This window comes from Ursus americanus, chromosome 8 (assembly GCF_024610735.1).
Source record: "Ursus americanus isolate L20-20 chromosome 8, mUrsAme1.1.p, whole genome shotgun sequence".
NCBI lineage: Eukaryota > Metazoa > Chordata > Mammalia > Carnivora > Ursidae > Ursus > Ursus americanus.
This window is the reverse complement of record NC_142134.1, coordinates 31,361,297-31,373,415: the sequence shown is the minus strand read 5'-3', so window position 1 is coordinate 31,373,415 and position 12,119 is coordinate 31,361,297. Positions and strand designations below refer to the sequence as shown.

The window sequence follows — 12,119 nt, the reverse complement described above, 5'->3', positions numbered from 1 at the left end:
CTATGCATCATAGCATCAGTGATCCACAACTCAGAAAGCATTAAAGAACAAAATAAAAGTTTGAAATATTGTAGCTTTCTCTGCCAGACAGATTTTGCCAAATATCTACTGGTAATCCACAAACTCAAAATTCTTATTGACAAAAAAGTAAAAAACCCCATGTTCCCATAACTGTGGTTTGTATTCAGTGGACCATCAAAGTGGGCATGGGATAAGGAACTCCATTTTTTTAAAAAATGTAAGCAAGGCTCAGACCTAAAAGATTTATAACACAAATAGTACTAATAAAATTATCCTGTGAAATGATTTTTAATGAAGTGGAGTTAATTCAAGTCATGTCTTTGAGGTATGAAAATGGAAAGCAAGAAATAAAAAAAAAGTGGAAGAAAACAAATGTGACCTTGATGACTCCTCCAAAGTCCATAATCACCACATTGGTTCTTTTCATCCCCTGGTGATGTTAATCTTCTGTTTATTTTGCTACTGTAATCCTAATTCTAAATTTACCCAGAGATTGCCCTTTCAAAGTTGGTCTATGCCTGTTCTTTCTCACCTCACAAAAAGTAAAGGAAAAAAAAGTGTTTGTGTGTGTGTGTGTGTGTGTGTGTGTGTGTGTACTGTTTGTGGTTAAATACCGAGTTGGGACTTCCTCTTTGAACAGTTGCTTTTTCCTCTCACACAAAGGAGATCTCATTTTGTTTGAGACTGGATATAGTTGAAATCAAACCACACACCGAGAGGGTATGATGGCTAAGAAGCCCCCGAAACCAGCCCCTCGCAGGATCTTCCAAGAAAGGTTAAAGATTACTGCTCTACCCTTGTACTTTGAAGGGTTTTTGTTAGTCAAGAGGTCAGAATACCAGGTAAGTCCATTGATGATAATGTTAAACTAGCAGTTTCTGTCTGAATATAAAAGTTATTTCATGGTGATTTGATGTGATGTTTCTGTTGCGATTAAACCCTCTTCCGTGAGTTCAGAAATATGATGCCAATTTTGCATAATTTAAGGCAACGTATGGCTTAAACACATACATACATATATATATAACTGTATTATATATAACATTCTAACATTGTTACTAATGTAAAAAAAATCTAATAAGCTACATTTCCAAAGAATTTATTTAAACATTAGAGAAGATTTCAGCTTAGAAGATAAAATGTTTCCTATATTTTTTCTGCAATTTACTAGTGTGCTTCCACGATGACGTGTACCATTAAGATAACATATTATGACTGAAATTAAGCCCTTTGCTCCTACTCTCAGTTATTTGAAGTATACAAATAATGAGAAAATTATTTTTAATAGTAAACTTTTGTAAAAAATTATGAAAATGATAAAATTGATACTGTGTAGCATTATGCATAGTTATATATTCTAAAAACACTAACATAGTGACTTGAAAAGCTAATATGTAGGTACAATGTGGGTAATATGTACACTAAGCTACATAAATACATTCACTCTAAGAAAATGCAAAAAGCATTTCATATTTTTAAAATGTAAAAATGAAAACTTATAATTAGTTAAAATCAGTGTTTTTAAAATACCAATTATGGAGAATTTGAAATTAAAGAGAGAAATAAACATGAAAGTGCCTGTTACTAATGAAAAAAGAAATAAGTTAGGTCAAATTTTATGAAATTTTAATAGTAATAAAGTAGAAAAATTGTTTCAAGAAATGTCATAAGAAATGTTTAATAATGATAATAAAATATTTTCTGAAGATTTATTAACAAAAAAATTGTGTATGTGAAAATATCTGCAATAGCACATTCGGGTTTTTTTTGCAAAGACATGGTAGTTTACATTCTGTTATGGGTGTTAAACCTGTATCAGTAAATTTGGCAGCTACATTAAAATATTTTTTCCTTCCTCCCTTATGCTTTTAAAGTGAATTCTATCTTGTTACAATGCGTTAGCCACATTGTTACACTTCGCCAAAAAACTGGAATTGGGAAAACAAAATTTCTCATTTGTAATTTAAATTTGGTTATTTGTTAAATGTCTATCAAAGTATTTATAATAGCTGTTTCTGATATTGAGGTTTTAAAAAAATAATTAAAGAAGGCATTCCATTGGTATGGTTAACAGAAAGAACAAGGATTTTAAAGTCAGTAAAATGTCTTTACCTAATGGTTTTGTCACTTGAACAGCTTGTGATCTTGTACAAGTTATTCTATCTCCTTGAGATTCAATTTTCTCAAACTACAAAATGGGAAAACTACAACTCACCACCCAAGGTATTATGCCTGGGACACAACAGGTGCTCAATTAATTTATTCATTCAAGCAACGTTTATTGTATGTCTCCTATGCACCAAGCATCATACTGACTTCTAGAGAATATAAACATAACACAAAGACCCTACCTTCAAGAGACTTAGTTTATAGTAAGGAGTGATGACTCCCTTACCTGATTGCTACTCTACCTTTTCTTAGAAAGCATGCTTTGAAATGGAAAGAATAAACTATACGTGTAAATATTTCTGATGAAATTAGCTTGTATTTCCACTTGCATTCATGGCAACGTATCTTTTACTTGTATGTCAAGGAGAAGAGAGCAAGAGGATGATAATAATGTTGACTTACAGGGTGGTTTCAAGGATTAAAGAGATAACATATAAAATACCTGGTTTACCCTAAATATTAGATTCACTCTCCATTTATTATTTATCATATTCTTATTCACATATTAAAATCAGTTTTAAGTCCATAAGTACAGTTGACCCTTAAGCAACATGGATGTGAACTGTGTGGGCCCACTTACGTTTGGATTTTTTTGATAAATACAGTACAGTGCTGTATATGTATTTTTTCTCCCTGGTGATTTTCTCAATAACATTTTCTCTTCTCTAGCTTACTTTATTATAAGGATACAGTATATAATACATATAACATATAAAGTATGTGTTAAACAACTGTTTATGTTACTGGCAAGGCCTCTGGTCAACAGTGGGCTATTAGTAGTTAAATTTTTCTATTCCAGATTCAAAAGTGAAACACAATTTTCAACTGTGCAAAAGGGTCAGTGCCCCTAACCACCCCCACCCCCACCCCACCGTGTTGTTCAAATGTCAACTGTTAATATGGCTCAAAGGAAAGCCACAGGGCTAGAGTGCTAGAAAATAAAAGCTGGGAGAAAAAGCTAAGGAAAATAGTGGCATTTCTAGGCAAGCAGCAGCAAAGTGCCAGGGAACCTTTGAAAGTGAGGGTGAGTCAGGGGAAATAAAAGGTTATCTTTAAAGAAAACGGGCTAGAGGAAGTTGGGATGCTCTGCAGAACATTAAGTGGGGGTCTTTGCTGAAGGAATTCAAAACATTTCAGCTAGAGAAAATATAACCGAGGAATAATCTGGTCTGTAAGGAGATCATACAGTTAGAGGTCTTTCTTAGCTGTTTTGTAACAGGGGCACTTTTAAGAATTTGAAGAACGTTGCCCCTAGGAAAAGGTGTCAACATACACCATTTTAAATGCAATTCCAGAAAGTCCATGGATTCCAGGTCAAGAACCCATTAAAAATATATAATCTTTATGGAAAAGATAATGTGGGAAGATTTACTTAAGCCACAACACTAGAATTTTGGATTGATCAGGAAGATTTACTTGATAATAAGAGGTATTAAGTGCCACGGCAGGACACCAATGAAAGCACAGTTCATAGAAATGGGGGAAATTCTCATTTTTTTGGACCTGTTTGAAAATAAGAGAGAGCTTGGGCAATATCTCATAGTTTCTTCAGTCTGTGATATGCTAAATTTTTTAATGTGTATGTCTTCTTATTAGCCTGAACATAAGATAATAGTCATCATAATAGTATCAAAATAACATTTTTCTGACTAGTCCCCTAACTGCCACTAATTCATGGAGAAAAATTTTAGGGCTATCTCAATTGTGTCCTTAAACATAGTTCTCTATGCTGGTAACCTCCAAATATTTTAAATAACACACTCCTTTCAAGAAAACATTTTTGAGCACAGATCTTTAATATAAGAATATAAATTTATTTAGAAATTATTTATCATACTCCTGTACTAATACTTCAAGAAAATTATTTCATATACACAGAAAAGGAATTAAGAATGATAAATAAAAGATAATTAAGTATCCTAGAAGTTTCTTCCCCCGTGGGATTATCTTGCACATCTCTGGAGTTTACGTGCCCCACTTTGGAGACCACTATACAACATCCTTCCTTGAGCAAAGGTACTTGACTTGCTCACAGGAAAAAGAATCAGAACTTTTTATTGGGGGACACGGGATAGAAAGGAGCGTAACTGGATTTTGCATTCAACCCATTTTTACTAGTTACATCAATGAGAAAAGAACACTAAAGAGCCAGGAGATATAAATATCAGTCCAACTATGGAAGATGAGCAAGTCTCTTAAATCTTTTAATCTGTTTCCTCTTTTGTAAGATAATTACTCTCTTGTGGAACTGAATGGGTTGCTGTGATGATCAAATGGACTATATAATAATGGGTATATTTTTTGAGATATGGACATATGATAGATACCATGCTAGTCTCTTAATGTCCTGTTGCTCTGATCCTCACAGTAACTGTTCTGGGTAGGAATTATTTTATTCACTTCACAGGTGAATGAGTTGTGACACAAAGGTTATGTTCCAGGTCCCTCATCCATTAAGGAGGCTAGCTTGGATTTTATTGCAAAGCATTTGACATCATGCTGCCTCTCGAACTAAACTAATTCCATTTGATTGTGGGGTTCCAAAGGTTGGGGGAGATTCTTTATCATATTGGGCTCAACAGTAGCTCCGTAGACTTTCGAAAACATTTGTAATTGAATAAAAATGAGATAATGGCCTTAAGGTCACTATGTAAGGTCAGCTAATAATTATGAAGCTAGCGATAAATTCAAAATCCTACTTCAGTCCCTTTTCTTCAGAAATTCAACACAAATTATTGCTAAAAAATAAAAGAACTGTGTGCTAAATATATTTCATTCAAAAATGTGTTCTTCAAAATTATTTTTAAAATATTTACATATCTCTACAGATATAAATATATACCGAGGTGTTGATTATTGAGGTTGATATTTACAGATGACTCAGATTGTACTGATATGTTCATAAGAGCTTATCAGAAACTGAATCGAGACTGTGATCTCACATTCTGAATACAAGTTTGATCTGTTCTTAGGTTTGTGGCTGTGGTTGGAGTTCACAGGACCTACTACTATTTGTAATCTTTCTTTTCCTCCAGGCTGCCCTTACTATCAACTCGGTGCCTTTGTTCTTCCTTCTTCCCCCACTTAATAAACCCTCTTTAATCCTTTCCATGAATCTGTATGTTTGTTTACCAGTAAAACTCTTTTTTAAAAGATTTTATTTAGAGCTGAGGAATGAGAGGGGGAAACAGGGGGAGGGAGAGGGACAAGCAGACTCTGCTGAGCACAGAGTCCTACACAGGGCTCCATCCCAAGACCCTGAGATGACGATCTGAGCCAAAACCAAGAGTTGGACGTTTAACCGGCTGAGCCACCCAGGCGCCCCAACCAGTAAAGTTCTTATTTTTCCCTGATTAATTCTACTCATTTCATATCATTCTCTCATGACTGAACACCTCTGTAATTTTTCTTAGAAGCACAGGTAGATGTCTGTCTGTACACACAGAAAAAAACTCAATAAACTGTGGCTATTAGTGATTTTAGTTTTTCTATCTATGGCAGGTTAATACTCATGAGGCTAATTAAGAAGATGAACAAAGTGTAAACTTTGACTTCGGGGTTTTCTCTTGTTTTCTTTTCCGCCAAGAATCATAGAATCTCCAGTTTGAACTTGATCTTAGATGCCATACTCCAGTAAAACTACACAACCCGTGATTAAGTTCTCCAACTAAAATGCCTGCATTCTGATCTCTTCCCACTCTCCCTCACCTCCGTCCTAGTTCCAAAATACAGTGTAGCTTTGACTCGCTCCTTGCATTGCAGAGGCTTACCACTAGAGCGGAATGTGAAAGCCTTAAAAAGAAATATGATTTAAAAAAAACCTTCCCTCCTCAAATTTGAATTAATCTATTATTAATCAAAAGTTAAACCTGAGAAAATTCAAATATTTTCTAGGCTCTCATGGTTTTTACAGAACATCTGCCTGATCATAGAGACAGTATATATAAGCAACTTCTCAAGCCAGATATCTTAATGTAGTTTTCTATTTCTCTATTTAAGACAATATGAAAACACCCTTTCATAGTATTTGTGAATGGCAATGGGTTTCATTATTCTGGTTCACAAAATATTCTCCCCTTCTTATACATAAGCCCATCGAAAAAGGCCTATTTTGGACATGTTTAGAGGCCACCACTGTCATACACACACATACATAACCATGTGCAAAAAATATCATATGGATAATGAAAAACGCAAAGTACCTGTTAATAATGTGGGTGATGCAGCAATGCTTTTTTTTTTTTTTTTTAAGTGGCTAACATTTACGGAACACTTGCTGTATCCCAGGTCCTGTGTGCTTTATATACAGTATTATTCCATTTAATCCTTAAACAACTCTAAAAAGCAAGAGTAGGGGGCTGGCGTCTACCTCTATTCTTGGTCCCTTAACAGTGCACTCTTGTATGGGAGACACAGTCGTCATCATCTACACCATCATCGTCACCGTTATAGTTCAGCACTTTTAATACATTCACAAAGTTGTGCAACGTCACCATGATCTGGTTCTAGAACATTTTCATCATGCTAAAAAGAAACCCCATTAGCAGTTACTCCCACTTCCCCTGCTCTGTATATTTTTATATCCATTTGTGGGGATTTTTTTTTTTTTGTCTCCTGAGTATGAAACCAGCTAAAAATTAAGTTAGAAGAATCCCACAAAGATCAGTTAGGTACTTTTATCATCAATAAAATCTATCAATATGTGGTTTAGATTTATGGCCAAAACAATGCTAACACTTTACCCCAGATTTAGGTAGGCTTAAGCTACCTTGAGTCACTCACTGACTCAGTTTAAGAGCCTGCCTCTCTTGGAGGCCCTTTGCTAACATGGCAGGACCAGAGCAAACTGCCCACTTGCTCCCAGTAGGTTGAGCAGAGAGAGAACAGAAAGGGGCTAAGTTGAGCATATTGTCTCCAACCTCACCTATTAGATCTCCAGTCCTACTGTCTGCGGAGGAGATAATTCACTCTCTTGCGCTGTGCAGGGTAGATAGGAGGGCATAAGAAGGCAGCAAAGAAACCAGGCAAAGTGCTATCGCAATGCCAATAACAAACAGTTTGTATATGAAAAGAGGGAAACAAAAGATTTCTGATGGGGTTGAAGGCAAGATTTGTTCTCTGGCCTTATTAAACAGCTTGACTCTGAGATATGTCAGGTAAATATTGGGCATCTGGATTTCAGACAAGAGGAAGAATCTCCAGTCTCATAATTGCTCCTTTGGGTGCCATCTGTTGGCTCATCCTTCAATCCTATGGCCCCTTTGAATTGGTCTTTTCTGTGTTAATTTGTTCTTGGCTCAGGAGGCATCAGCAGGTTCCATACATTACATTATAGCCAGCTGTCAATTAGGAGGCAGGATGGAGTGGAAAGACCACAAGGCCCGGACGAAGAAACTTGTGCCACGTTCCAGCTCTGCCCGTGAGGTAGATTGCTACAGTAATACTACCAATTTGTTCAAGCCTCACTGTATGTATTTCCCTTTGAAATGTGACTTTTCTGCTTTTCCATAAAGAGATTGCATTTATTTTTCTACCCCTTGAAATGTGGACTGGGTCATCCTTTGGTAAATGTGACAAAAGCAGATTAGAAAGTACTTACACATTGGGCCTTGCCCTCTCTTGTTCCTGTTCACATGCCAGCACGTTAACAAATCTAGGTTACCTGACTGGAAATAAAACCCTATGGAGTGAGACTCCAGTTGTCTCAGTGGGGGAGTTTCCAACACTAACAACCACTTCTCTGATTCTCTGGACACCAAGTGGGTGTTCAACAATTCAGCTGAATTCTGACACTACTTGTCCAGATGTAGTGCAGACCCCATAGCTTAATTAAGGGCTCAGTTCCACAAGGCTGCCCTCCACTTCAGTCACCAACTGTAAGTTCTAGACCTCCTATACTTCTGACAAACTCACTATAAGTCAAGAGTTCCTGGGACGCCTGGGTGGCTCAGTCGGTTAAATGTCCGACTCTTTGTTTCAGCTCAGGTCATGATCTTAGGGTTGTGAGATCGAGATGGATCCCCAAATTGGGCTCCATGCTCAGTGGGCAGTCTTCTTGGGATTCTCTCTCTCCCTCCCCCTTAGCTCCTCCCCTTGCTAGCTTGCTCTCTTTCTCTAAAATAAATAAATGAATCTTAAGGGAAAAAAAAATAGAGTTCCCATGACCTCCCCCTAAGATGTGCTAATTTACTAGAATGGCCCACAGCACTCAGGAAGACACTTTACTTACATTTACTGGTAAGGGATACAAAAGAACAGGCAGAAGAAGAGGTACTTAGGGTGAGGTCTGCAAGGGTCCCAAGCACACATGCTTCTGTCTCTATTGAGTTGGGCCGCACTACCCTCTCAGCATGTGAATGTGCTCACCAGTTAAGAATCTCATCAAATCCCATTGCTCAAGAGTTTTTCTGAAACTTAACTCTCAGTCTACCCCCTTTTTTTCTAGAGGTCGGTGAGTGGGGCTGAAAGTTCCAACCCATTAATCTGTTGTTCTTCTGGCCATCAGATCTACCCTGAAGCTATCCAGGGGTCCCATCTGAAGCCACCTCACTGGTATAAACTCAGGCATTATGTAAAGGGGCTCATTATGAATAACAAAATCACTCCTGTCACTCAGAAAATTCCGAGTTTTGGGATCTCTATGCCAGGAACTGGGAGACAAAGACCAAATATATATATTTCTTCTTGTATCACTCTCAGTTCTGAATCCCAGCTAAGACGCCAGGCAAGTGAGTGAGGCCACCCTAGACCAGCCACAGTGAAGTGTACTCAAAGAATCACCACCAACCACAGAATGATCACAAATAGAAGACGTTTGCTATTTTAGTCCGCTACGTTTTAGGGTGGCTTGTTACACAGTAAAAGCTAACTAAAATAGCACCTTATCAGGCATGAAGAAAAAGGGAGACATTAGTTCTACTAAGAGCATGAGGAAGATGGTGGTTGTAGTTTAAAATGAATTTAATCTTGAGCTTCCGGGGAGCCAAGGCAAATCAAAACAAGATGGGTTGTAGAGTTCCCATTATTTGAGAAAAGACGTATATAAATTCTGAAGAGGTGACAAACATCTTGCTGGTCAAAAAAAGGATAAACGATATGTCAGTATTAAAGAGACACAAAATACCATAATATATAAAAGTATCTTCACATTTTATAAGCAAAAGAAAAAAATTTCATGGAATTCCCTTATATTAATCTTCAATATAAGTCAAGATGATCCAACATGTTATAAAAATTGAGCTTATTAAACCCTAAGGAAGGAATGATCAACATATCTATGAAACTAGAATTTTAAAAAACATACTTTTGAAAAGAGCTGGGTATGAAGGTAAATCTTTAGATGTGGAAGGATTTTATTCTCAAAACCCCCTTGCCATTCTTTCATAATACAGCCAGTCTTCATATAAAATATAAATTCCCCTTATTTAAATAAATTTTCACTTGAGTGAAATGAGACTAGGTTATTTAAATTTTTTATACTTAAAAAGTTGTTATTCTATAGAACCCATAATAATGTGAATGTAGCAATAATGAAATGTTCACCACATGAATGAAATTTGGACTTCAAAGTTTAGCTTTGATGATGTTAAATTATTTTTATGATTATGAACAGTTCACATTGCCTTTATTTGTATAAATACACACTATTGTTAGAACCCAAACTAGGAGCCATGTACTCTGATAAGGGGTTTATATTTATCCATTCATTCAATCCTTTCACCTGTCCTGGAATGTAGATATTTAATGCTTGTCCCATCCTGCCCCCTTAAATGACCCCTTTTACAGGTGCAAACTTCCATTGAAACCTACATAAAAAGTCAAGTGTCTTAAATCAATGGGGGAAGTTTTGAAAAATGATCTATTTAAACACAAATCAAATTACATCCTTACCTCACACCTTATGCTAGAATAAATTTATGAAGAATTTTATCAAGAGTTAAATGTAAAATTAAGCCATAAAATTAGGTGATTTATCTCAGGATAAAGAAGAACCTTATCTCGAACAGCAATTAAGAGAGTTACAAAGAGAAATATTAATAGGAAAATAGTTGAATATATACCAATGAAATAATGCTTATAATTTCTTTCCCACAGGAGTATAAACATTATTGGACAGAGTTGAGAGGAACTACACTTTTCTTTTATTCTGACAAAAAAAGTCCATCAGTAAGTAGTTAAACATATTCAGCTGATTCAATTTTAATATAGAATTGTCATATAGTTTTATTCATTTGGGGTTTTCTGTCTTCTGAGACTAAAGACATTCTAGTAAAACCAATTCGTATAAGAACATTTATTGTATCTGTTGGGGCTATCAGGTATAAGACCCATGGTAAAATTTCCAGGGCACCTCAGAAGTTACACTCATTTCTTTAACTTTGCATTTTTTTCTTTCTGATCCCAATAGTAGAAACTTAGTTGAAACATGAAATTTTTATTTTTTTTTAAGATTTTATTTATTTATTTGAGAGCGAGCGAGAGAGAGCAAGCACAAGCAGTGGGGAGGGGTAGAGGGAGAGGGAGAAGCGGACTCCCTGTTGAGCTCCATCCCAGGACCCTGGGATCGTGACCTGAGCCGAAGGCAGACGCTTTACCTACTGAGCCACCAGGGTGCCTTGAAATGTGAAAATTTTAGCCAGATATCTGGATACAACTTGTTTAATGCCAAAGGATAGCTTTAATTGCCCCAGCTTTTTATCTTGCCGTAGCATGCAGTTATGATCTGAAAGGAACTAGATGACCCCCAAAGCCTTAAAACATAAAATATGTTACAATTTAATTTTCCTAGGGAGACAAAAACATAATCCACTGAAGAGGACTTCTAAGAGCTTAAGCATGAGAATAACAATAGAGAGATTCTGAGATTTATTTATTAGTAGTAATTTCAAATAATTGATTCATATTTCAACTTTCCCACAAAAATTGAAAATTGTATATTTCATTTTTTCCACAAATAAAATGTAGTATTTTTGTGCCAAATGCTTGCCTACCTTGGAAAGCTATGCCCATAGGCGATTTTGTGATCTAGTCTCTTGTTTACATATAAACACCTTGGACCATGGATGTAGTAGCCCATAGTTCTTCGAACATCATTATTACATGTCCGGATCTAATGAAAGAAACAGAAAAGGAGCCTTTGTGACGTATTCCACCTGCAGACATTTCGGTGCCGTTAGTGGTAAACTCACCAGCAGTCGTTTTAAAAAATAAACAAAAAACAAACTTAAAATGATCACCTTTCTCCGGAGTTCTGGATAGACAAGATTTATAAAAAGGTTTCCAAATACCATAATAAATTTTGACAAAACTAATTCTTCCGTTGTGCCTTCAAACTTCCTACTGATATCAGTAAAACTGTGAAAGCCCCTGGCCTGCACCTTGCATAGTACACGTAAGCGGGAGAGCGAACAGCTACTGCTCACTTACTCCCTGGCAGGACGTGGTACTGCTTAGTGACTGCAGCCTGCTCTTCAGGCTGACTGCCTGGGTGTTTATGCTGGCCCTGCCATTGTTAACTGTGGGTTCTCAGGCCAGTTACCTAACCTCTTTGTGTCTCAGTCTATCAGACAGGGAAGTGGTAGAAAACAGATGACGTCTCAAATTGGGCATTTTTTTTTTAAGATTTTATTTTTAAATAATCTCTACACCCAACGTGGGTGTAGAGATGAACCCCCGAGATGAAGAGTTCATGCTCTACTGAGACAGCAAGGCACCCCTCAAATTGGGCATTTTTGCAGAAAGTTTAATGGGCATGCTATATTCAAAGCTGTGGACAGGATGTAGGAAAACCATGAAGGGTAGAACAGAACTCTGAGGCTAGTAATAGCACCCTACTATCATGCCCAGGATACGGAACAACAAAGTGGGAGAACAGTGAAGAGGTGTGTGAAGACGAGGGTGTTGAGAGGAGTATGGTCTTTGACTGAGGA

General features: G+C 36.6%; 1 protein-coding gene across 5 annotated transcripts in view; it reads left to right on the top strand.

Annotated features, from left to right (window-relative positions):
• The first annotated feature begins 654 nt into the window (after window positions 1-654).
• The window catches only part of STAP1 (signal transducing adaptor family member 1), a 44,928-nt gene continuing 33,463 nt past the window's right edge, over window positions 655-12,119 (top strand). For 3 of the 5 annotated variants that reach the window (XR_006775200.2, XM_045771500.2, XM_045771501.2), the window contains exons 1-2: window positions 655-863; window positions 10,285-10,356. Coding sequence is in view for 4 of the 5 variants with exons in the window: in XM_045771500.2 (XP_045627456.1) it covers window positions 744-863; window positions 10,285-10,356 (192 nt within the window). In the remaining variant the exon portion in view is untranslated. The remainder of the gene's footprint in view (window positions 864-10,284; window positions 10,357-12,119) is intronic. The other 2 variants (XM_045771499.2, XM_045771502.2) reach the window with 2 other exon arrangements.